This window comes from Microplitis demolitor, chromosome 3 (genome assembly GCF_026212275.2).
Source record: "Microplitis demolitor isolate Queensland-Clemson2020A chromosome 3, iyMicDemo2.1a, whole genome shotgun sequence".
Taxonomy (NCBI): domain Eukaryota; kingdom Metazoa; phylum Arthropoda; class Insecta; order Hymenoptera; family Braconidae; genus Microplitis; species Microplitis demolitor.
In genome coordinates, this window is record NC_068547.1 from 15,130,990 (window position 1) to 15,158,679 (window position 27,690).

Sequence of the window (27,690 nt, forward strand, 5' to 3'; positions counted from 1 at the left end):
TTTTTTTTCCTTATCTTACCCCATTCCATTACATTCTTTACAATTCCTTTCCTTCCTTACAATTCCATTTCACACATCCTTCCACCCCCAGGACCAAAAGAGAAAATTTTCTAAAAGAAAATAGTATATTTTAAACCTCGGGCAGGAAAGTAAGAAATTTCTCAGATCTCATGTAATTGTGATCAACAAACATGTGATCTGAGGCTTTCTTATTTACTGCCCAAGGTGTCAATACTATTTTACTCTTTAACGGAGGCGGAAAGCGTCAACTTCGTTTCACATAGCGGCAAAAAAGTTGACACTTTTCGCCCGGAGGGGAGAAAAACTCTTTTGCATCCCACATTCCTCCTCTTCCTCTCACTCACTCCCTGACCTCCGTTTCCGCTGCTCCTTTTCTACCTAACCTTTCCCCTCTCCTCTCTCAATTTCTCTAGCTCTATTTACCAATTTTCCCCTTGACCTTCCTCTCCCAACATCTCCTTCCTCATCTCCTGCCATCCTTTTTCCACCCCAAACCCTGAACAGACCTCCCATACATGTTTCCACGTTTCCTCCTCTAAGCCGCAGACCCTACATCTTTTTTTCTCCTCGTTCTCCCAGTACATCCCCCCATTCATCCCATCCTCTAGCCTATACTTCTCTACCCTTCTCCACCTCTCCTCCTTCCAACCCTTCTTCAGATATCCCGGCACCCCAACCCTCTTTATATACCTTGAGACAAATCACTTTTTATCTTCGCGATTTTAACCCGCAGCCACCAGAATTCGCGGGTTGAACCCTGGCTTAGGCTGGCCTCTAACAAATTTTATTTACTTGGACAGAGCAATGGGCTGAGGTTCTTGCAAAGCAAAGACCCGCACTTATTCAAACACGGCAACGTATATAAAATTCACTAACTTACCTCACGGCTTATTACTTATAAATAAATTTCTTATAATTAATAGACTTATCAGTTCTTGCTTAATTAATAATATTTTTAATAGACTATTTAATAATTCTTATCAATAATTTAGGATAATAAATAATATGAGTGAGAGATAGAGTGAAAGGAATTAATTAGAAAAATGCAAGTTTTATTGCCAATTATAATAAAGTTCAGTTACTTACAATCGACGCTGCGCAAATAACAATATCAGGTCTGTCCTGAAATATGCTGAATATACAATATATCTCCACGTTAAATAACGCAGTATTACACTGAATTTATTATTTAATTTTATTATTGTTTACGACGCGACAAGATCGTCGGTAATGTACAATAATGTTTTATTTGACTTAAACTTAATTTAGAATAATTAATACAAAATAGTAAAATAATGTCGCAAGTATAATCGCCAGATAATTAATAGAAAATATCGTAATTCAATTAATATAGAATAATTATCGCAATTTGAAAATAAAGGAAAAAAGACGTCTAAACGCTAATTGATCCAGGATTGAAGTGATTGACCGAAATTTGGGCGTAGGGCTAGCCTCGGGACTCTGTCCCCACTTCACCCTTACGGACATACGCCTACGTGATAATTAGTCATGTGACCCTGGCACTATGACTTGTGTACTTTCAGACGGCAACGAGACAGGGAAAAATGGGAACTGCAAGGCTGAGGACGACGAAGACAATTCACATTGTCTCAACCTATATTCTCGATTTCCCTTCGCTTCCCTTATCTTCTCCCACCTTTCCTTCCACTCCCTTTTCCTATCCTCCACCATTATCATTTCCCCCCTCTCTCACTTCCCTATCCCACTTACTTATCCCATTCATTCAAGCCCATCCAAAAATCTTTATTCTTATTTTGCAGTCCTGCTACATTCCAAAACCCTATCTTATATACTTCTGTCTTCTCCCCTCTTTTTCCCCGCCTTCCCTCCCCTTCACTCCCTTCCTCCCTATCTCTTATCCCTACTCGTTTCCTTTCTTCTCTATCCACTCCTCCCCCATTCCATCCCATATTTTCATCTCCCCATTCACCCACATTTTCATATATCCTACCTGTACCCTATCTCCCTTCAATCTCTCTTTCTGTGCTTCTCTTTCTATCTTCCACCTTGTCTTCTTCACATCCACCGTTAGGTCATCCTCAATTCGTTTCCGATCTTCTTTCAATTTGCTTTTCGCTTTCATAACCTCTTTTTTCTTTTATATTCCCACCAACTCCACCCACACCATTCCTCGCCCCTTCTTATCCACCCCATCTACTCTTCTCATCTTTTCCCTACCCCTCTCTACTCCCATTTTTTCCCATATTTTTTCTACTTCCTTTACATATTCTTCCCCTTCTCCTACTTTAATTCCTTTAATCACTATGTTTTTCCATCTAGCCTCCCTCCCCCTCTTGTCCATTTTTACTACCAAACCCCTAAGTCTCCTTTCCTCAATCCCATTACCTCTCCCCCCTCCTCCTTCTTCACTATCTGGTTTCTCCCTCCCTCTGCATTACTTATATTTTCCTTTTTCCCTTTTTCTACTCTCTCTACTTTTTCTTTAACTGCTCTATGCTTCTTCCCATTCCCACCCTGTCCGCCTCCCACATCCTTCTCATTTCCTCCCTCTCCTTCCTTGCCTCTGAAGCCAGCTCTTCCACCCTCGCCCCAATCTTTCCACACTCTGTCTTCATTATCCCCTCCACCATTTTTATCATGCCCTCCATTTTTGCCTTCTTTTCCTCTTTTTCCGGTGTCCTCACTACTACCCTACTTCTTTTAAACACCTCTGCCTCCTCTAGTTCTTTAGACAATTTAACTTCCCCTTCTTGTTCCCTCTCTTTTCTTTTTCCTCTGAGCTCAGCTTCTACTAGCTCACCTTCACTTCCCCTTCTTACTAATCTTACTCTTTTAATGCTCGGTCTCTTTATTGCATTACCTTCATCACCCATACCATTACCTACTTTACTTGCCTACTCACTTTCTTTCTTATCTACTCCCACTACTCTGTTACCTACTCTCTACCACTCCTTCCTACCTTACCTTCTTCCTTCGCTCTCTACTCTACCTACCTCAGCGCCTCTGCCTGTTACTTCCTATTCTACCTTTTACTCTTTCCCCTCGCCCCTTGCACTTTTTCCCTAACCTTACTTTCTTTACCTCCTGCTATACTTTCCTTAAAAACTTTTCACCCACACTAACCCCTTACAATTTCTATTTTTCACCCCACTTTAAAAAATTTCCTCTTTCCCACCCTCTATTTCCTATTTTTCTTTATCCCCTATCTCTACCTAAAAATCCCAATGCACTTTTCGCTACTAAAAAACTCACACACTCGTTTTGTCACCGGAATACCGGAAACGGAAATCTCTTAAGATGTTTATCATTAAACTATTATTAAATGATCTTATGAACTAAATTAAAATTACATGAAAAAATAAAAATAGTTATAAGTATAATAATAATAATAATTTTGTATTTCCACCCACTGTAAAACTTCCGTTTTTTACAGTATAGTTCTTGTTTCTATTCTGTAAATACATTTATTTACATTACCTTTATCACTTTTTCCTTACATGTAGTCTTAAGTAATTCTGTTTCCTAACCTACTTGGGTATATATTAAGTATATTTAAATGGTTACTCCTACTCTTGACTTCTGACCACGGTCTGCGTCTCAAGCTGACTATATCTCTCCCCACACTCTCTCTTTCCACTTCGAATCGCTTATTTCATTTAATTATTTAATTATTTATTTATTTAGCTATTTCTATTTCTATGTATATATTTTTTTCTTTTTTCCGGGCTAGATTTGCTTTTTTCCGTTTCCTTCGCAATTTTCTCGAATTTTTTTGTGTACTCTATCATCTGCTTGCACGGTTTGCCTTCTCCTATTATTCTTAGTTCCTCTCTTGCTTGTTCCGACCGTTCGTCTGCTTTAAATTTTCCCCTGATTTCTTCCGATGTTTCCTTATCAATTTTGGAGTGAGTCTCCTCGCACCTCCAGATGTGTTCCAGACTTTCTTCCACTTTTCCGCTCACTCTGCACTCTAGTTGCTGGTAACCTTTTTCCTTTATTTTCCCCAGATTTCCACACCTTATCCTTGCCCACTGTTCTTTCTCTTCTCCTTTCAGTTCCGTGTCTTCCCAATACTTCTCTTCCCCTATTTCCTTCTTCCAATATTTCTACCATTCATTATACTTGGATTTGTCTACTCTGTCCCAATCTTGTTGCAACTCTTGTTCCACCTTTACTTTCACTCCCTCCTTCAGTTTGCTTGCTATTTTTTCGAGCTCTTTTCCTTCCCTCACCAATCCTATGAGTTCCCCATCGCCAGTTTCTTCTATTGCTCTTAAGTTCTTCTGCCCAAGGCGATGGGTTTCCATTCATCACGTTTCTCATTTCGTCTTGTAAGCATCTTCTTGGCCATCTATCTCCCCATTTTTAATACTTCCATCAGGTATTTTACTGTCCTTTTCCTCGCCTCTATTTCCACGCTCATCCTTCCTGCTTCCAGTCTCCAAATATATCTAAGTGTGTTTTGATTAATTCCCATTGCCATCTTGACTACCTTGTTTTGTACTCTTTCCACTTGCTGCCTCTCTCTCCACGCCCATATTTCCACCCCGAATAGTCCACCCGCTCTTGCCAGAGTGTCGTACAGGTACAACCTTCTTTTCAGACCTTTTATCTTTGCTCTCTTTATTATTCCCCACGTACAGTTTATTGCTTTCTGTGTTTTTCTTGCCATTTCCATTACGTGTTTTCCTGGTTGTACTCTTGCATTGATCCAGTATCCCAGGTACTTGTAATTTTCCACCGTTTGTAGTTGCTGTTCGTTTATACTCCACCTTTCCTTCTTGCTTTTTCTTCCTCCTTTTCTACAGATCATGACTTTGGATTTGTTTGCGTTTATCTCCAACTTGTTCTTTGCCATGTATTTTGCCATCGTCTTCAACATTCTTTGCAGTTCTTCCGGTCTCTCTGCTACCAGCGTTTGGTCATCAGCAAACTTCTTAATGAATATTTTCGTTTTCCCTAGCACTGCTACCTCTTCTTTCCTTCTTTCTAATTCCTCGTCGATGTCGTCTATCATAATATTGAATAGAGTGGAGCTTACCGGGCATCCTTGCCTCACTCCCTTGTACGTGTTGAAATTGTTGCTCTTTTCTTCCCTTGTTATTATTTAATTTCCTGTTCTTCTGTATATTGCTCTAATTATTCTATGCATTTTGCCTTTAATACCATTCTCCAGCACTTGTCTAGCATTATCCCCCTGTCCACTGTGTCGAATGCTGCCTTGAGGTCGATGAATACCACGTACAGTTTCTTTCCCTTATTTTTTTTTCTTAGTTTATTTCCTACCAAACCTTTCAATACAAATATGTGGCCCCTTGTGCTCCGTTTCGGTCTAAATCCTGCTTGACTTTCCTTTAATCTTTTTTTTTCTTCCGTCCAGTCTCTCAGCCTTTTTATTATTTGTTATTGTGCCAGCCAACAGTTTATGCCCTGTGTTCAACAGTGAGACCCCCCGGTAGCTGCTCGCTGAGTTCTCATCTCCACTTTTGAATATGGAAAAAATCATCGCCGTTTCCCATTGTGTTGGTATTTTCCCCGGCTCCCAGATTAGATTTAAAATTTCTACCAATTCCTCTTTTGCCTGTGGTTTCAATGCCTTCAAAAATTCCGCTGCTATACTGTCTTCCCCTGGGACTTCATTTTATTCGTCTTCATTTTATTAACCCGTCAGCACTCACGTGAACTTTACGGTAATCTTTACTCTCGTGATGAGAGATTTGCTCACACTCTATGCGCATGCGTCTAACATCTCGCGCGCATATTATTGTACTTGTAACGGATGATAAGTTTAAAAGTTACGAAGTATACCAAGTACGGCAGAACAGCTATACACGTACGAATGTACACGAAGTGACCCGAACGTTACCGAAAGTAAATTTTTTTTTGTTACACCTATAATCTCGTGATGAAAAGAATGCTCACAATTTCCGACGCGAATGAGAAAAATATTTTTTTATCAATTATGTATAATATTAAGGCATTTCAAAAGTTCATAATTTGAAAATAGATAAAATTACTCGAAGGTAGAAAAAATTTCATCCACCCTTTCCATTTGAAAAAAAAAAGTTATCATTGTTTTAAATCGAGCGTGAGCAAAATGTTCATTACGTGAGTGCCGACGGGTTAAGAATCTTTGCCATTTCTTCATATAGTATCTCTCTGCTCAACCTCTCATCTGCTTCATCTTGTTCCCCTTCTTCTTCTCCCTCCGCCTCACTGTTCCATTCCGGTTTTATTTTCCAGTCTTCTTTTTCTTCCGTACTTAGCAGTTTTCGGAAATGATCTTCCCATTCCTCTCTTTTGATTGTCTGCTCTTTGCTGGCTTTCCTGGGTCTAAATCTGTCTATCGCCTTCCAGAATTCTTTTGTGTTTACGCTTTTTTCCACTTTCTCCGTCCATTTTTTCCGCTTCTCCTCATGCAGTGCATTACGCTTTTTCCTCTCTTTCTTCCAGTCGCCAATTTCTTCTTTTGTTGCATTTATCTTTACTGCATTATTCAATTTCGTCCACATTTCCTTCCTTTGCTTCTTGCATTCTGTGTCGAACCACTCCTCTTCTCCTGTCTCCCTGTTTTCCTTATCTCTTACCATTTTGCTTTCTTCTGCTGCTCTCCATATGTTGTCCTGCAGGTTTTGCCATCTTTTGTCAATGTCACCTGGTTCCTCCGCCTCTTTCCAATTTTGAAGCATGGCTTTCTGGTACTCTTCTTTCCCTTTTTCGTTCCATCTTATTGTTATTTCTTGTTGCTGTTTTTTTCCTTCTGCTATTATGCTCTCTTCCATCTTCTTCGTTTTCCCTTCTGCTCCTGCTGCTTCTCTCTTCTTCATGCCCTAACACAAATTGTACCGGCAAGTGGTCTGATTCAATTCTCGTGACTACTTTTAATTCTTTGACGAGACTGTCTTCCCCACTGTCCAGTTCCAGTACCATATCTAGTACCGATTTGCATCCTTCACCCAGTCAGTCCAGTCCTAATTCATTACATACCTCCATTAATTTCCTTCCTTCTGCATTTGTTATTTTGTCTTGCGAGCGTCTTGATGTTCGCTCCATCTTGCTTGCTTTCCTCTCTCCGTATTAACTGATTTCCTTCTGGTACTCCCCTATTCTCGCATTCCAGTCCCCCACGAACACCAGCCTTTTGTTTCTGTCTATTGCCTGTTGCACAATCTTCTCCATCTCCTTTTTAATTTTCTTTACTCCAACATTATTGTATATTGTTACTATTTCATTGTTGTTTGTATTACCTATTCTCACCTTACTTATTATTATCCCATACTTCCATTCCTTTAATGTAATTCCCTTACCTAACTTTTTGCTTACTCCTACTAGGATTCCCCCTTTCGCTCTGCTTTTATTGTGTACTTTTTCTGCACTCTTTGCTTCCCATCTGTAGTCTTCGCTCAATTTATTAACTAATTGCTTCTCATTTTTTTCCTCTAGCCAGGTTTCTTGAAGTATTATCACATCATACTTGCTTAAAAATTTCCATACCTTCTTTATTTTCATCGCCCCTCCAATGATCCAAGACACGAATATGATTTTACCTAAATATTTTTAACTCTATTATTATTCAATGCAGACCTTGCTCGCCCCCTACTACTGCCCCTTCTATCTATCGTTAGTCTTGCTTCGAACTCACTTCACTTCCACCCTTCTTCATTAATTCTAAGTTTCAAATACCCTGATTGGGTATCTGCTCCCATCGTCTTTTCTACCGCCTCCAGTTTCTCGATCCATTTCTGTACCTGCATCTTTCGCCTCGTTCTGTCATCATCCGGTACTATTCCTCTCTCTTCTAGTCTCTTTCTTGTTTTTGGCTCCAAAATTTCTATTTTTTCCTTGAGACTTGCCATCTCTAGGTATAAGTCGCCTTTGTCGCACCATTTTCTTGCGTTGCTCAGATCTTTGTCTGTAATTTGCTTTATTAGCTCCGGAATTTCTCTCACCAGTTCTCTCACCATCTTCTCCGCATCTCTTATGACAATCCTCCTTTTCTTTTCATCTCTCTCTCTCCTTTCCAGCAACCATTTCTCTCTTGATATGCGCTCTGGTGTTCTTCATATCACTTCATTCCGTTTTGCTTGCCAGATGGTTGCCTGTTGTATTCTCCTCGCCATTTCTTCCTCTGGCCAGTAGTCATTCTGCGTCTCCCTCTCATTCTCCGCTAGACTATGTGCACTGATTACCAGATATACATTGTTCCTGGATTGCTGTGCCGCCTCTTGCTCACCTCTCATCATTTGCTGCCCCCCTTGTTGCACTACACTGTGTTTGCTGTTGATCCTTCTGTATTACCTGCGTTCGCGTGTTGTGTTGTCTAGTGCTTGCTTCCGTCATGCTTATTATTCTTTCTTTCAGTCTCTTTTCCTCTTCTAGTTCTTTTGCCATTTTTTTTATTTCTTCCTCACATCTTTCTCTTCTTTTCCTTTCTCTATCCAATTCTTCTAGCAATTTATACTTTGTTTTGTCTTGTTCCTCTCTCTCCTTCTGTCTTTCTAATATGCATCTGCATCTTTCTCGCTCCTTTTTGTCCATCTAATTTTCAAATTCTCTTCTTACCATAGATTTCACTCCTTCCATCATTCCCCTGATTTCCTCAGCCATTGTTACGTGCATATTCCTCAGTGTATTTTGCATTTCTCCTTTTAGTCCTTCCAATACTCTCGTTAAGTGTCTGTCATTTCCTTCCTTACTTCTTTCCTCTTCTTTTCCTTTCTTTCTTATCTTATTTTGATCCGCCTCCACTACTGTCTCGTCTAGATTGCTGTCTGACGGGACGTTGTCCCACTCTTCGTCTTCCTCCTTACTCATCTGCTCCAATTCTAAATTTTCTGCATTTTCCTACTCTAAATTTCCATTCATATTTGCTTCCATTTCTTGCTGTTTGCTTTCCCTGTTCCCATTCTCGTCTGCCGCTTTATTTAAATACCTGTCTATTCTACTGCGATTCGTTACTTTCCCGCCTCTTGTTTTTGTTGTACCTTTCGGCCTCCCTCTCTTGTTTTTCACTTGCACCTTCGCTCCATCCGGCGTTTTAGCCTCCTGTCTTGTTGGTACTGGTGTGTCCCCTCTCCCCTCCCTATTTCTGATCATTCTATCCCTATTCGGCGTGGCGCCAGCTTCACTCTCACTCCCACTCATCTTGAGCTTTGCCTTTGGCGTCTCTTTTTTTTGCACTCTCCCCCGCTTATTTTCACTATCCCACTTGACGTAAGCTTCACTACTATGTTGCTTAGCTTCTTAATTTCCACTAAATATTTACTGTTTTTATTTTTTCTGCTTTTTACCTATGTTATTTTATTTAAATTGCTTAGCGCACTTTCTCGGTGTCTGCTCACTATCACTGCTCACAGCGCCCTCCCATAAAAATAGTTATATTTAACATTATATATTCATAAATGTATATTAAATTTTTATTTTCTTTATTTAATCTTTCAGATGAGAATGGAGTTGATTTCAGACGGTTCCATAATATTTATCACCGGGTCTATCGAAGAAATCAACGATGTCAAGTTTTTTCTAATTTTCCTCTTCATAAAACGTTCGTGCCTGGATAAATAAATAAAGATATAATAAATTAAAATAAAATCGATTAAAGAAGATATTCCTTAATCATTAACTACATCAAATAATATCTATAAATTTTTTCATTCAATTATTATTATTATTATTATTATTATTATTATTATTATTATTATTATTATTATTATTATTATTATTATTATTATTATTATTATTATTATTATTATTCTTTCTTTCTTTCTTTCTTTCGTTCTTACATAAACATCGTAATAATAGTATTCGCGTGGAGTTATTTTTTTATTATTTATTAATTTAATTTTTTGAAATGAAATTGAATTAATAAATAGTAAAAAAAAAAATAATAATTTCTATAACACAGAATGGTGAGAACATTTTAAATTGCATTAGATGACAACCACTGAGCCCGGGCTTGCACGCGCCCTCTAGCTCAGTTTCTGCAGCTCTGTTACCGACAGCGTGACAAAATGTAAACAACTAATTATTTTGATTTTTTAATTAATTTTTTTCGCGAACATAATAAGCCCCAGGAGATTGGTTTTTGACATTTCTTATTCAGAATTTATCGCCCTTTAATGTAATACCAGTCATCATAGGGTTTTACATTAATAGATAGAAGTTTTTTAATGAAAATACACGGTGTCTCGGCATCCCTATTATTATTTTATTATTTATTTAAAAAACGCGGCCGAATTGAGCTTTTTTATTATTATTTTCGTGATCTACGGAATTTTTTACATATCATCAAAAAAAAAAATCCAGTAGTTAATTTCCCCCTACAACGCTTAAGAGTAAATTAAGTGGACTTATGAAATACATGCATTTTAAGATTTTACAGTGAAAAATATTAGTGCCATACCCGGGTCGAAAAATTTGATCTGTTTTTAACCAACTAAAAATTTTAAGTTATTTTTATTAAATTTTATTTTTTATTTACATTCAATTAATATGTGAATTTTAATCTAATTTTGCCCTTACTATTCCTTATTTAGACTATTTTCAGACTTATTTTCAATAATTTTTAGTCTTTTATTCTTATCTAGATCAAAATCAGACTTTTTCTGTCAATTATTTTTAGTCTGTTTTTATTCTAATCTAAATCAAAATCCGACTTTTTCTGTTTATTATTTTTAGTCTGATTTTGATCTATATTCGATCAAAAACAGATTAAAATTTTTTTTTTATAATTATAATGATAAATAATAAAAACAAAAAATTAATGAAAGTTTGATATTTTTTTACTCATTGATATAAAATAATATTTATTTAATAAATAAATTAGCCTCAATTAACATATAGACATCACTTAAAATAAATTTAACTTCATCCTCCTTCTCTTCTTCTGATAGTGCATCCTAGTAACTGAGACTTTCTTTGAACATACATTCTGAGAAAAATCTACTATTTTCCTCTGGATTCTTCTACCTCCAACTCATTCAATTCCTTATCCCCTCGCGGTTTTGATTCACCCTGGAAACACCCCGGAAACACGATGGAATCACGGTGGATCCACGGCGGTTACACGGTGGGTTTTTTGTCATTTTATCACCGTGATTCCACGGTGATTACACGGTGTACCCACCGTGATTCCACGTACACCGCGTAATCACCGTGGATACACTGTGGAATCTCGGTGAATACACCGTGGAATCAGGGTGGGTACACCGTGTTACCATCGTGGAAACATCATGTAACCACCGTGTATACACGGTGATAAAATGGCACAAACCCACCCTGTAACCACCCTGGATCCACCGTGATCCCACCGTGTTTCCACTCCCAGGCTGTCATCATCTGTTAAATATTTTTATAAATACAGAAATTTATTATTATAAGTTAATATTCAGAATGAAAGAGAATCTTAATTTAAAGAATAATTGGTGAAAAACCTTGCCATTAAAAAATGAATTATTCTAAGAAACACAAAGATTATGCGACACTGAGTAATCTTAAAAAAAAAAAAAATTACGTGACAAATTTTTTTTCAATTCTTTGCTTCATTAAAAGCGTTATATAAAAGCAATAAATTTGAATTCAAAAAATAATTAAAAAAAAATTAGTATTTCCATTTATGGACAAAATTAATTACTACATAATTTATTAAAAATAATAAGAACGAATAAAGTTCAATTAAACTTACTGCTCATGGAAAGTGATTCCGAAACATCTAGATATAGAGAATTATTTAAATTTTCTTGATATTTAAAACGTGCTGTTGCTATTTCGTATTACAATGTCACAGAGGAATATTTTGATACGATTTTTAATGTCAGAATATTTTTCGACTTTATTCAGTGAATTGAAGAAATTTTTGTTAAGATTTTCACGGCAATTTTACTACTTTCGTTAAATATTATTAATATTCTATCGAGACAAATAAAAAATATAGCTGTCAGATAATCATTAACTGCCGACATTTTTAAACAAAAGACACTAAGTAAATAGTAAACAAAAAAAAAATCCATTCTAGATCTTATAATACTTTTTATAAATTTTTTCTAGACATCAATAAAATTATTATAAGTCCACGATTTAATCTAGTTTTGTCCTTGCACAATTTCAGAACCAAAATTTTTCTAAGTTCCAGAATTAATCTAGTTTTGTCCTTCTGTATCTCAATTGTTTTATAAAACAGCAGATCAAAAACAGCTTAAAATTTTTATAAAAGATCAAAATAGATCAACTAGTTCAAATACAGACCAATTAGTCCAAATGCAGTGCAGTTAGACTAACATCAGACCAAATATTTCGACTCGGGATAGTAAGCTTACAATTTTTTTTACTTTAGCAATATAAGTGTCATGAGCAATTTTGCAGAGGATAAAATTTCCTATAAGAATTGTCCTATGCATATTTTTTGTCAGATGAGCCGTTTCATCACTATTAACAATAATTATTGAAAAAAGTGAAAAATTGTCTTTCGGATCTGATACAATCGAGTTAGACCTAAACCGTTTGATACACTTTCAAAAAGCAACAATTACTCTACAAATGAGAACTGGTTTCAAAACGATAGCTTAAAACCGGGCTAAGTTATAGTAATTTAAAAGAAAAGTTATTCGATTTACATTCTTTTTAAATGGGACAACTTTGATACTCGAGAGGAAGTACTTAAAATTAAGGGGGATAGCCACTGTGAAATTTCAAAAAAAAAAAAAAAAAAAAAATTATTAAACCAAAGTTTATACATTCAAAAATATGTATCTAGAGTATTATATGAAAATTCCGAATATTTTTCGAGTTATAGTCATTTTTGCGACAGCGCATCAACTGACCGTTGCATTAACTAAAAACTTTAAACGCGTTTTTCTCGAAACTACCTTTTTTGAACTGGTCTAATCTGTAATTTGCATAAATATGAACCGATTCGCAACTTTTCTTTTTCCCGTATTCGTCTATTCAGTAGCTAAAGTTGCACGTAAAGGATTTTGAAAATTTTGATTTTTAAGATTTTTTAAGGCTGTTTGAATCCAAAAAAATGAGAAAAAAAACGAAAAAATTTTTAATATGTCGTTATTTTTTTTTTTAATCCAAATTTTCAAAATCCTCTACGTGGAACGATAACCACATGCATACAGATTACAACGCGGTTCTGTTTTTTCGTTTCAGATAATCCGTTTTTGAGTTAGAGATGAGTCCGTGGTGGGGAAAATTTTTTTGGTGCTCCACAAAAATGCTTATAACTTTATAACAACACGATATTTTTTAATAAAAATTTTGGAAAATCATCTTCAATGTATACTTTATAAAACAAAAAAAAGCCGATCCCCGAATTCCTTTACTATCCCAGTCAAAAAAATTCCCGAAAATCATCTATTTTTTCGATCCTTACAGTGGCTATCCTCCTTAAGAGCTTAAATTTTCAGGGAACTTTTCTCTCAACACGAATACCAAAATTTTCTTGTGTCCGCCCTGCTTAAAAAATCCGATTGATTCTTATAGCTGTATGTATAAGGCCCTATACTTAATTATAGCACTTCTCATAGAACTCATTCATTCTCATAAAATTTCCATGGGAATTTATGAGAATCTATTGGATTCTATGAGATTTTCTAAACAGGGCGCTAAAAAAAAATGTTTTTTTAGCGCCCTGTTATATATATATATATATATATATATATATATATATATATATATATATATACATTAGACTGGTTCAAAAAAAGTGATTATTTTTTTTTTTTTCGAAACAATTCCATTTATACCTTCGAGGAAATGTAGATAGATGCCTGTTAAAAGGAGAGCTCTTAATATTAATATTTAGAGGTCGCTCAACGCAGATTTCTATTTCCCATTGAAATAACATTGGAAAAAAAATTTTTAAACTTTGGAATTTTATATTTTGGTCCAGAAGCAAAATGCCGGAATGAGCGATACATAATGTTATAGAAAATCAGGTGCTCTACAAAAAAGGTTTCTTATCATTTTTCGACAAATTCACTCCTTCAAAAGTTATGTAAGGTTAAAGTTTAATTTAGAGTAAATTTAAGTTTTTTTTCTTGATTTCTGAAAAAATGTTAAAACTTATCACTTAAAATCATAAAATCATTCATGAAAATTTTATACTAGCGAAAAATAGGGCTAGTTAAAAATTCTAGATTTAGAAATCTCTAGTTATAATGATAAATAACCCCATTTGAAAATTATTAAAAAAATAATGAAGAACGAGGAGCAATTACAATATCTTTTACAAGTCGTGCAAGAACATCGTCGACGTTTTCCGGATTGCAACAAAAAAACTTTGAAATAATCATCCGTACTTTTTGATAAAAATTTGTACGCTTTCAATTGGAGGAAATATTGTTTTATAAAGTAATGTTAAACAGTCTTGGGCCTAATCAGTCACCACTGAGAGCGCTCAATTTAGTTCATAATCCAATGGCGAACTAGTTCGCTCTATTAGTTCATTAGTTCTTTTTTTAAAATAATTTAATAAAAACAATAAATAGAGAAAAAAATATATTTATGATTATTGCAAGTTCTGTTTATTTATGGAACATAAAATTTTTTATTTAAATAAGAATGAAAAAATAAAAGAATTTATATTAATAATTAGTCAATAGCTAGTCTCGTTTCGAGTATAATGCGTAATTATATTACAATACTTAAAAAATGCTAATTATTACAATTAAAGTTAACATTTTTTTATAGCACATCAAATCTTTTACTTAAGTAAAAATGAAAAAATTAAATAATTTATATTAATCATTAGTCAACAGCTAGTCTCGTTGAGTAATGATCTAATATATAGATAGTCTCTCGAAATATCAAGGCGCGCACAGAAAAAGTAAATAACTCGGTTGGTCACATAGCGCCAGTGTCTAGTAAAACCGACGCTAAAAAAAATATAAAAAGAACTAAGAGCGAGATCATCGACGAACTAGTTCGCATAGTTCACCTAAAGGAGCGCTCTTCCGGCCTAGGTCGTTCGCGAACTACCCAAGACTAATGTTAAACCAAATATTTATGTAGAAATAAATTTTTATATATTGATGGATTTTAAACAATATTTCTTTTAAGGTTGGCAATTTCTTATCGACATCTTTTTATTTATTCATCTATTATTTGAAGGAAATCCAGAACGTGAAACAATTAACTTCGCAAATCTAGAATTTTTAATTGGCCCTACTTTTCCTTAGATAATCATTCATAAAATTTTCATGAATGATTTTATGATTTTAAGTGATAAGTTTTAACATTTTTTCAGAAATCAAGAAAAAAAACTTAAATTTACTCTAAATTAAACTTTAACCTTGAATAACTTTTGAAGGAGTGAATTTGTCGAAAAATGATAAGAAACCTTTTTTATAGAGCAACTAATTTTCTATAAAAATATGTATCACTCATCCTGGCACTTTGCTTTTAGACCGAAATATAAAATTCCAAAGTTTAAAAATTTTTTTTCCAATGTTATTTCAATGGGAAATAGAAATCTGCGTTGAGCGACCTCTAAATATTAATATTAAGAGCACTCCTTTTAACAGGCATCTATATCTACATCTCCTCGAAGGTATAAATGGAATTGTTTCGAAAAAAAAAATCACTTTTTTTGAACCAGTCTAATATACATACATATATAAATTTTTTACCGAGTGGTATTTTTGAACCTTACTTAACCAATTATGATAGGTTATGACAAAATTCCTCGAAAAATCGACCATGAGGACTAATACAATCGTTAGATTTTAGAAAAATCTACCTAATAATACGTACAACAGTAATTGGCACGTGGCCCAATTAGGACGATAGCCAACAAGGGAAAAAAAAAACAGTCGCGAAAAAGAGGCAAACTGAATTTTTCGATCGTAAAGCACTCTCTAATGCTTCGCATCAAGAGTCGTGCAAAACGTAGGTTTTGAAGCGAAGTCATACATGATTCATGCATCCTTGTGTCGAGCCAACATAACCGCGATTTCCTGATAAAAATTTTATTTTATTTCTATAAAAATAAACTGAAGTTTTTATTTTACGATTCTGGGTATTGCAATTAATAATAATAATTTTACTCAATATGTTTAACATTAATTTTTTTTTAATTACTTTAAATATGTTAATTAGAATGTTTTAGTTTTTTACCTTAATTATATTTATTTCAAAGTATGTAAGTAAGACCACAATTAAAACAACTAAAAATTATTGTACTTATAATTTTCATCATTTATTATATTAATTCTTTGATAAATTTTGACTAACATTATGTTCGAATATTCTACAATTTTTCTATTTTTTTTTCTCCAATTTACTATGGTCCGATAAAATTGTATTATAAATTAATAAATTATAACACCAGACACTTGGTTATTGAAAGAATAAATACTGTGGTTTTGTAAACATTATTAATATGTCTATTATTATTTTAAAATAATACCATCATTCAAAACTATAATTTATTGTTTTGTAACTCATTTATTATTTCACGCTATTTTTATTTTTTTTTATTTTTCTCTTAAATAAGTCGTCTGTTATTTTTAATTCAAGGCAAAGTATCACTCTCAAAACACTTTTGATACATCCATTCAGAAAAATAAAGTTAATTACCATTTTCACACGTTATCATGATGATCATATGTTATTTATGTTTTTATACATATAACTAATCAAATAATGATTCATAAACTTATAATTATTGTGAATAGATTAAAATGATTAGTGATATAGATTTTTTTATTAAATTTCCTAGTAGAAGTGAATAGAAAAAAATAAATTATAAAGAACACCAAAATAAAATAATGGATTTTTAAAATAATACTTAATACATTATATTACGAGAAAAATATTTGGCAAAATAATGTATGAATAATTTAAGAATTTAACTTTATAATTAGTCATAGTTTTATCATTGTCTACTACTAGGAGTTTTTTTTTAATTTTTCAGTTCTATAAAATTCTTCCAGCCGTTATTTCATGATAAACGTAAATATTTTTTCTTGCAATTCTTGTAATAAATATTACGACTCACAATATTCGGAGTATTTAGAATTATTGATGGATTATAATTTGTTTAATTTATAAGACAATTCATACCACAAACTCATTCAATCGTGTATCTAATTATAAATAAGTCATTTACTAACGCCGGAATATACAGAACTTTGCACTTAATTGTCAATTAATGACAAAAAATAAATCGATCATTCATATAAATGTTAAAAATAAAATTAATTATTTCATAGAAATATTACAGAAATTTTTTAATCATGTTTTTTTTTTTCTTAACGCTAATATGTTCAAGAAAAATATGATACTGAATTAATTCAAATCTACAGTTTCAACAATAATTTTCATTTTATAACATTTACATTAATGAATGATTGATAATATTACGGACAAGAAATAAATAATATTGAAATTTAATTACTATAGCGCTAAAAAATGATTTATAAATTAAAACTATCGTCAAAAAGTTGTTTAAGTTCTTTGAGGTGCTGCATTTTACTACCAGTAGCTGGTGAAGCCGCTGTTGCACGACCAACATACCTAGCAAACAAAAATTATTTTATTCATTAAAAATAATTGAATTTATTGTCAATATTTAATAATTTTCTGAATTATTTTATAATGAGATTTAATAATTAATTTACCATTATTCAGGTTTGTTAATGTTAATTTTTTTTTTTAATAATTATTACCTCACACAACGTGATTTTGATTCAGTAGGTTTTTGTCTTTGATTTTCTGTTATACTTTTAGATCTCGTAGATGCTTTTGATGAAGAAAATAATCCACTTAACCAACCACCACTACTTTTACTCGAACTTCCGCTACTGTAACATGGCCCAACATTGTTTTTACTTTACTTTACAAAGAATCATTTGTTAAGTCAATTAATTTTTTTTAATTAAAACAACCGTACTAAATATATAAATTACAAATAATTATTAATATTGTAACTAGTATTATTTAGTAATTAATAATAAATTTAATTAACTGTATATTTGTCTTTTTAACAAACTAAATAATTACTTAAGCAAAAAAACGAGGGCCATGTTGACAGTCAATTTAAAAATAATTTCATTACACCATACAATTTTAAATAAAATAATCCAAAAATTAAAAGTAAATAAATAAAAATGTAATAAATTAAATAAATAAATAGAGAATAATTTTTTTTTCTCAAAAATTAATTAAGATATATATCCCAATAGTTAACACTTATTAATTTTAATGTTAAAAAATAATTTGAGAGTATAAAATAATAGTAATAAAAATTTCATTAAAAATGAATAAAAATAATTTTTTTTTTGTTTAAAGTATTATCAGTGTTAACTAGAGAAATATTTATCTTTGTTATTAATAAGTCAAGACTAAAATCAATAATAAATAAACTTACGAAATGTCACGCGTGTCATTAAGAGCTGTGGAAAATCTTGGTTGAACGTAAGTCCAAGCTCCTTGATTTTTAGCTTCTTCTTGTGCCCAAACAAGTTCAGCATTTGGATACTTAGCTGCTTCTTGCTTCACAAGATCGTATGGGAATGGCGATATCTATAATTTTAACAAATTTCACGAAATAGAGATTAATAAAATACGAAGTTAGTTAATAAAATGATTTAATTTAAATATAAAAAGTCTGTTACCTGTTCTACCCTGGTGATAGCAACTTTATCATCCAATCCTCTCTCCGATCGTGCTTTTTTAAGGTCATAGAAGACTTTACCAGAGCAGAATAATACTCTCTTAACACTGCTGGGATTCTTAGCAGCAGCGCCATCCTCTGGGATAATTCTCAAAAAGTGAGTATCTTCTGTCATTACATCAAAGCTGGATCGTGCCTCAGGATGACGTAACAACGATTTAGGAGTCATAATAATCAAGGGTTTACGGAAAGGTAAAGCAATCTGTCGGCGTAAAACGTGGAAATAGTTTGCTGGAGTACTGCAATTAACAACGATCCAATTGATATCATGAAGCTGTCGGACAGCAAATTCTTCACTTTCAGGTGGGAAGTAATCAGGATCATCAGCAGACATTTGTAAGAAACGTTCAAGACGTGCACTCGAGTGTTCAGGTCCCATCCCTTCAAGACCATGAGGTAAAAGCATAACAATACCAGATTGACGTACCCATTTAGCTTGACCACTGCTGATGAATTGATCAATAATACATTGAGCAGTGTTATTGAAGTCACCGAATTGTGCTTCCCAGCAAACAAGAGCATTTGGATTGGTCATTGAGTAACCCAATTCAAATCCAAGTACTCCAAATTCAGATAACGAACTGTTGCAGACTGTGTAAGGTGCTTGATCAGGATACAAATAACAGAGAGGACGGTAAGTAGCTTTGTCCACAGTTTGATGATGAAGTACATGATGCCGATGAGAGAAAGTACCTCTTTCTACATCTTGACCAGACAATCTCACGTGAATACCTTCTTTCAACAATGAACCAAATGCCATACATTCACCTAAAGCCCAGTCAACTTGTCTAGATTCAATCATCTCCATACGTGCTTTAAGAATTCGCTCGATACCTTTGTGAATAACAAATTCTGCGGCATTTGGTGGTGGTGATGATGCCTTTTTACCAATGTGAATAAGGGTGTCTTCTTTAATTCCAGTTGGAGATACTTTTAATGGATCTTTACCCTCAAAAAATCCAGACCATGGAGAGTCAAGCCAATCTTTATATTTAATATGGGTTTCTTGACGTGCATTACTGTAAGCTTCTTCACAAATTTTTTCATATTTTTCTTTAACATCCTTAACTTCTTCTGGAGTTACAACGCCTTCGTCTATCAGCTTCTTTGAATAAATATCCAATCCGGGTGGAGTATTTTTTATTTTACGGTACATAAGCGGTTGGGTGAACATGGGTTCGTCAATTTCGTTATGTCCATTACGACGGTAACAAACAATATCAATAACAACATCTTTGTGGAATGTTGAACGCCATTCAGCTGCTACTTTACATACATGCATTACTGCTTCTGGATCATCCGAATTAACATGGAAAATCGGAGCATTGACAACACGAGCAACATCAGTACAGTAAGGTGATGATCGCGAGTGTCGTGGATCAGTTGTAAAACCGATTTGATTATTAACAACAATATGGATTGTACCGTGTGTTGTGTAGTCTGGTAAATCTGATAAGTGCATTGTTTCAAAGACAACACCTTGGCCACAGAAAGCTGCGTCACCGTGCAAAAGTATAGACATGACCTTAATAAAAATAATAAAAATATCAAATATTGATTATTTATAATAATTATAAACAATAGAAATTACTTTTTTGCCTTCTCCGTCCCCACGATAAAATTGCTCGGCACGCGTTTTTCCTTGGACAACAGGATCAACAGCTTCCAAATGAGATGGATTAGCAACAACAGCAAGACGGATATTCTTATTTGTTACACGATTTAAACGTTCAATGTAAGTTCCCAGATGATACTTGACATCACCGGAACCCTAATTATTATGAATGATCGTTATTTTAATAAAGCTATCATCCAATTGGAATCACCAGTTATATCTCGATAGTATTCAAATTTAAACTTACGTCATCGGCTGCTTCTAATGCAGCGAATTGAGTGAATATTTGATTAAGTGGTTTACGACAAACGTTCGCTAATACATTCAAACGACCACGATGCGGCATTCCCATCACAATTGACTCAACTCCCAATTCAGTTGATTTATCGATAACTTGTTTCATTGCAGGGATAAGAATTTCGCAACCTTCTAAACCGAATCTTTTCTCTGATGACCATTTACGTGCTAAGAAAGCTTCAAAACTATGATAAAATAATGAATTATAATAATTCAATTGAATAAATTATAAATTAAAATAAATTTAATGTATACTTACCCAGTTGCACGAGTAAGACGAGCTAAAATCAAACGTTTCTCATCATTATTAATTTCCATAATGCCTGGAGTCTCCATTTTTTGACGAATCCAGTTGCACTGTTCCAAAGAATTAATGAACATAAATTCTACACCAATATGCCGGCAGTATGCAGTCTCAAGGCGTTTTAATATTTCACGAAGTGGCAAAGATTTATCTTTACCACCAATAAATGTTGTTGATGGAAGTTTAAATACACGGTCCATATCCGTTTCCTCTGTTAAAAAAAAAAATTATATAAAACTCTTCTTTGATTATTAAATAACTGAACAAATATTTTAATTATATATTTATATAAATAATTATTAAACTTTTAAAATATTATTGTGGAATTTAATACGGTATCAAATAAATAAAACTGTTTTTTTTTCTATTCATTAATCAGCTTCATATTATGTAAAATAAATATAGACATTTAAAAATGAGTAATTTTCAGCTTAAATCTTATTGTGTAATAATTGCAAAAATGAATAAATGACTAAATGTCAATTGGTAATTAATGTAATGCTATTGGAATTTAATCTACATAAAACATTAAATTTTTTTTTTTTTTAGTACAAACAAAACTATACATCATTAATTGCTGTTAAGTAATAAATTTCATACTTTTCTTGTGATTATTTAATCACAAATAAATCATTTATTAAATAGCTTTATTTATTTAATATCGTATAAAAGCTCTTTAAAGTAGTTTATTATTAAAATAGAGTAAATTATAATCAATATCATTTATAATAAAGAAATTACGAGTTTTTTTTCTTGATGGACTTAATAACTGATACTGAAAATGCTCATTATATTTATTGCAGGAGATTTTTCCTGAAAAAATATGATTATTTTAAATCAACAATTACATGCGTGCATATTTAATACAGTGGTACAAAATAATGAAGCATTAAATTGATTATACAAAACAACAAAAGTGTATTTTATGACAAGAAGTAATAAAATAATAAATAATAAATGAATCAGTGATACTGATAATGAAGCAGATGTAATTATAAATTATTCTTGTATACTTTTTTAGATTACCAAAAAAAAAAAATAGAAAATATAATCCTACCCAATCACCGATCAATTAAAAACAAGCAAACGTCATTGATTACTTTCTGAATTTTTGACATTCAATTCAATAGGGCATTTTTTTTTTGTTTAAGTCAATTTAGTAGCAAGTAGAGATACTGCAAAAAAGTATATACCCTATCACCTCGAAAACACAGATTTTGCTAAAATATTTATTCACAAATGTCGATCCAATGACATGAGAGTCCCAATAAAAACAGAATATAATATTTAAAACAAAAAATCGAGTTGGGGTATGTTAATTACATACTTTTCATAAGTGCAGCTACTCGATATTGTAGGTCTTGAGAGTAAGTGGTGCGAGGATTCTTTCCTGTGGACATTAAACTTTAACTAAAAACTAGATAACTTTTTTTTTCTTTTTTTTTTCAAATTAATAAAAATAAGTCAGAATTATTTTTAAATATTTAAAAAAAAAAATATATATATATATATATATATATATATATATATATATATATTTTTTTTTTTTCATTGTGTAGAAAGAAAATCATTCGAGCTAAAAATTTTACTTTGATAAAATCTGAATTTTCCTACTAAGAATATTATAATATATTCGAATAAATTTTAATTACTTTTGATAAATATAAAAATAATTTTTCAGTGAAGTCGTCAAATATTTCATTCCTTTTTCTTTCATTTTAAAGTTGAAAAAAAAAATTTAACTGTCATTACTGGACTTAATTACTTGTTATGGTTCTTATTATAAGACTCTTACGTCAATTTAGCATAAACGTCACTTGATTTTAAGAAGGCTATTACGTCTCAATATGTGGGCGGATCGACGTTATCATAAATAAAACACTTGACATCTCAGAAAAGATAAAAATCAAAATGACTCAAGCCTCAATAAACATTATTATAATGATAATGATAATGACATGAATAAAAAAAAAAACTAACGAAAATGATTCAAATAAATGTGAAACAATAACAACGATTTTGTTCTTAAAATTTAATAGATGAAGTCTATGAACAAGAGACAAATTTTCATGACATAATTATTTTAATATATCAATAAATACCATTTGTCTCTGATAGACATTAGTAAATGATTAATTCTATTATTGATATAATAAAAGCCTCTTATTTAAAAAAATCAGCAGATTAATTAAATTGAATAATAAAAATAATTTTATAATTTGATGACGTAATTTACCGATTAATAAAGCTTACCAAATGAATAATAAGAGTACAGTAACTCTTGGGGATGTTTATCATCAAGATCAGCACTGTTGATTCCAAGTGGATCCAATTTGGCGATATGATGCCCTCGGATCTGTTAAATTCATATCGACCATGTCGATTTATATGTACTTTAAATCCCTTATCAACAATTATTTATTATAAAATTCCAAAACATAATTGTAATTTTTTTTTTACTTTATATTTTTTATTAAAATAAAACTTTGCTATTATTTGAATTTGGTTAAACGTATGTATAGTATCTCTTGTATTACTGTATTCTAAATTATTGTTAATCAATTATTATACAATCGACTAAATATCAAGCTACTTTGTAGCTCACCTAACACCTCCCACAAGTGGAGCAAAATCGAATCTCACAATTATTTAATTTATTAATATTAAAAACCCAAACAATAGTTTATTGTTAGTAATTTTCAATTAGTAAAAAAAAAAAAAAAAAAGCATTTTATCGTAAAAAGAAGCAGCAGATAATTTATTAACGAGCAATAAAAAAAAAACTGTGTATCTAATACCATGCAAAACAAGCACATACAATAGAAAGCATACATATATACATGTATATGTATATAATACCTAATGTTTATGAACAAGTCTTGTAATGTCCTTTTGTTTATTAAAATACATGTATGTTAACGCGTTCATGAAATTCAAAATTTATCATGTCTAGACGCATTTTTTATTTTAACCAATATGCATTTTCAGTATCAGTGTAAATAATAAAATAAATGGAATAATTAATCATAAATAAAAAAAAAAAATAATAAGTAATGAAGTAACAAAATAATAACATTAAAGCAATGAATAAATGATTAATTAAATTTATATGAATCCAGCAATCAAATTGGTGTAGCCTTTACCTTATTAAATGAATACCTAAGTTTAAATGATATTGATATGGTTATATATATTTTTCGTAAGATGGTTTAATGAAAAACCTTACCAAGCATGTATTGTCGTAGAACAAGTTCAGGTGCCCCTTTACGGGCTGCATAATGTGTGTGTACTGCATCATTTCTCATAATACCAAGGGGATCCAATTCAGCTACTAAATGACCCCGGGCCTAAATTTCATCGAATACAAAATGAATAGTCCGAATTTTTTTTAAAGTCTTGACAGTATCGATCTAATTACTACTTTTTTTTTATCATCTAATTCTAACCCAATTTTTTTTATATAAAATAATTACACAGAAAAAAAAACAATTATACACATCTATTTTACACATTTAATAATAAAAAAAAAAATAAATATAAAATAAAAAAATTACATGCAAAAATATAATTTTCGTTTTAAATGAATGAAATAATACTTTTTGATAAACATATTTATGAAGATAAGTAATTTTTTAACAAGTTAATATATGCTAGTATATGACAAAAGTAAATAAAAAATTCCCGATAATAAAAATGTAAATAGCATATTTTAAAATCTTTTACAACTATCACATTATGTTTATACATACTTTTTGTTTTTAATGTCAGTAGCTTTAGCATGCTTAAAATGTCGATATAAACCATTCTACTTTAATGAAAAGCTCTTATGTATTTAAACAGTTAATTTAGAAAATTATATAATGAATATTATCTATAATATATTATAATAATAAATAATTTTAATGAATTACATAATAGCCTGGAAGATAATAAAAAGATGACTATTATAAACGATATAGCGATGATAATTTGCATAATATTTTCATGCTGAGCATTGATCCATTTTTTTTACGCCTTTTTTAAAAAAATATTGATCAATATATATTTTTATTTAAATCATGCTATTGCCATTAATCATAATTTTAATTTTTTAAAATTAATATTTATAGTAAAATTGTTTAATTATTTATATTTTATGAATCTCATAATTAGTATTTTTTACTTAACTATTATAAATTAAAATTTTTAACTGGGAGGTGCGAAGTGGCTCATAATTAAAATTGTGTTAATAACTCGAGCCTTTTGTCTTTAAACTTGAATATATATGTTATATTTTTTTCATTAATATTTTTACTCTGATTCGAATTTTTATTTGTTTATTGTTTTATCAATATAAAATCATGACTTACCTGATAAGATCGAATGATAGCTTGAACAGCCAAATGATCATCAATAATTTTTTCATTAACAGGTACTTGACCGATTTGAGAGCTTCCTCCTAGTGCAGGTAAGAGAGATCCAAGTGGCACCTGATTGTAACTCGGTGCTAATGATGGTGGTGCTTGATAAGCAAATCCAGGAGCTGCTCCAGCAGTACTATTCCGAAAGAAAGAATCCCATGACTAAAAAAAAAAAAAAAATTATTTTAAATCACCTTATTTATAAAATATTTAATAAAACAAAAAATATTTATTGAATTGTTGCATACCACGTGGACACTGCTTGGATCTTGAAGCCATGCGTTGTACATTTCCTCAACATACGAGCTAGAACTTCCATTGAGGAATGGTTCGGTTGCAACTTTGCTAGCAAATTTTCGTGTTGGTTCAACGGTTGCAATACTTTGTGGTGTACGAACTGTTGGACTATAACGAACTAACCATGATGCGAATCTTTCACCCCCGCAGACACGTGGAGCCAAGGGTGTGAGGGAACTAAATACTGCCCGAGCTTTATACATTATGATCTGAAATAAAAAATCATATATTTTAAAATAATGTACAATATTAAACGCAGGTCGTTTACATTTAACGTCATCATGCGTTATCAGTTATAGTTATCTCATAATAATTACTTAGTCTAGCACCTTCGAAAATTTTATATAATTACAAAATCATAAAACATCTTACTCCACGAGGATTTTATTGAAGTTATTATTTTAAAAACAATTTATCATTGAAATATTATCATTTAATATATATTTATAAAAGATGAAACACAGTAATTGATAGTGTCAATATTTTAGAATAAAATAAAATTACTTATACAGATATTTATAATTAAATGAAGTAAAATTTAGCAGACGTTAATAGATTTAAGAACAAACCTATTATCACAGCTATTACGAATGACACTAATTTTCATTGCCAAATATATATATAATAAAATTGTTGACATAGTAATTGAATCACGATGAAATCTTTTTTGTTTGAGTTAAATATTTATCATCTGTTGATTTATACGACTGTCTGGGTTATATTTTTACTAGATAATATATGAAAATTAATATCATTAGGTCATTGAGTTCAATTTTATTATTTTATTATTCTTTATAGTGATAGTTGTATCGTATTTTCTACTATTTATAAATAACAAAATCATTCGCATCTGTTGTAGGCGCCGGGTAGTAATTGGTGTTATGCTGATTTAAAAAGAAATATGCATATGTATTTAAAATAGCTTGTTCGGTTGGTTGGTGAACTGCCAAATAAATTGACGTATTAATTGACCTCTACTTGTTATGCTCTTGATCATTGTTACTTCAATACTTATCTCAAAAATAACTGTCAACATTTTTATGTAAAATAAAAAAAATTAGTTGTTCGTAGTAATATAGTTGTGTTATTTATTACAACAGATGCAAAAATGTTTGAAGGCTATATAATATTTATATTCATCATCACATGACCAACAACAGAAAGCCTTAAAGAATTTCAAATTCTGTTGTAATAATGGTAATTATTATCTCACTATCTTAATTACCTTAAGTGTAAACCGATAAAAAATAACCTTTCTATTGCTCATTGATTTAAACTTTAGTTTAAAAAATTACTTTTGATTTTTTATAAATAATCGATTTAACGATTGGAAAGTCAAACGATTTCTGCAGTGAAATCACATTTCGCGTAAGTGTTCATGTGAAAAAATATATACCTCATGACTTAATCAGGTCAAGTATACATAGCCCGCATGGTACCCGAAGTTAAATTTCAAAATAAAAATTGTTGTAAAATTTAATAATGTAATGAAAGTTAATAATTTATATTAGAAAAAAATGTTTCAATATATATTAAAATATTTTTAAAAAAATAACATAAAGACCGGTAAATTTAAATATATATCAAATTCACACACACGTGCACCTTCAATGTGTGTCTCTAAACTAGGTTATTTTCCGGTTTCATTGAAGATGTGTCAAGGTCTTGGATATAATCAATTTTGTATTTTTAAAATCTAAATAAATAACAACGAAATAATTCAATTATGGTACGATTGGAATAAATAATAATTAAAATTTTTATTAAATAAATGAAGCATACTAATGAAATTAATAGACTAAAGCGGCTATTTTTGTCTTGTGCAATAATTTTTACGTAACAAAAAAAAAAAAAAATAAGTATAATTCAAAATAAAATCGAATGAAAGAAAAACAATGATGAATTTTGAAAAAGTAATATGAATAACGATATTTTGAGAGAATTGTTGGTTAAAAATGTATGGAAACGTAATAAATAATATATACCTGATGTTAATAGATGCAATAATGACAGTTCGACCACCATTTGCAACTCACAGTCACAAACTCACAAGCACGACAAATAAATGGCTAGACAGACTCGTCATTACACAGGT

At 31.4% G+C, this 27,690-nt stretch overlaps 2 protein-coding genes across 7 annotated transcripts; both read right to left on the reverse strand.

Annotated features, from left to right (window-relative positions):
• Positions 1-4,322: 4,322 nt before the first annotated feature.
• LOC106693245 (uncharacterized) lies at positions 4,323-5,020 on the reverse strand. The gene is made up of 2 exons (XM_053737406.1): positions 4,496-5,020; positions 4,323-4,454 (listed from the first exon to the last, which is right to left on the reverse strand). Exons 1-2 carry the CDS (start codon positions 5,018-5,020, stop codon positions 4,323-4,325), a joined length of 657 nt encoding a protein of 218 aa, XP_053593381.1.
• An 11,672-nt stretch (positions 5,021-16,692) lies between these two features.
• Positions 16,693-27,690, reverse strand: LOC103573879 (2-oxoglutarate dehydrogenase complex component E1). 6 transcript variants are annotated; one of them, XM_014439993.2, is made up of 12 exons: positions 27,581-27,690; positions 25,547-25,804; positions 25,248-25,460; positions 23,152-23,254; positions 22,226-22,288; positions 20,854-21,109; positions 20,545-20,779; positions 20,274-20,453; positions 18,624-20,207; positions 18,377-18,531; positions 17,676-17,810; positions 16,693-17,523 (listed from the first exon to the last, which is right to left on the reverse strand). In XM_014439993.2, the coding sequence occupies exons 2-12, from the start codon at positions 25,796-25,798 to the stop codon at positions 17,424-17,426; spliced, it is 3,276 nt and encodes a 1,091-aa protein (XP_014295479.1). In that variant the 5' UTR covers positions 25,799-25,804; positions 27,581-27,690; the 3' UTR covers positions 16,693-17,423. The 6 variants fall into 6 exon arrangements, with proteins under 6 accessions (XP_014295479.1, XP_014295481.1, XP_014295482.1 ...); XM_014439995.2 differs by lacking the exon at positions 22,226-22,288; XM_014439996.2 differs by lacking the exon at positions 17,676-17,810.

Coding starts and splice junctions, on each gene's coding strand:
- LOC106693245 (XM_053737406.1), bottom strand. CDS start 5,020: ATGATAGACGACATCGACGAGGAATTAGAAAGAAGGAAAGAAGAGGTA. Junction 4,455..4,495: donor TGGAAAGAGTACAAAACAAG/GTAGTCAAGATG, acceptor AAACACACTTAG/ATATATTTGGAGACTGGAAG.
- LOC103573879 (XM_014439993.2), bottom strand. CDS start 25,798: ATGTATAAAGCTCGGGCAGTATTTAGTTCCCTCACACCCTTGGCTCCA. Junction 22,289..23,151: donor GTACTCTTATTATTCATTTG/GTAAGCTTTATT, acceptor TAATGTCCACAG/GAAAGAATCCTCGCACCACT. Junction 20,208..20,273: donor GGGACGGAGAAGGCAAAAAA/GTAATTTCTATT, acceptor ATTTTTATTAAG/GTCATGTCTATACTTTTGCA.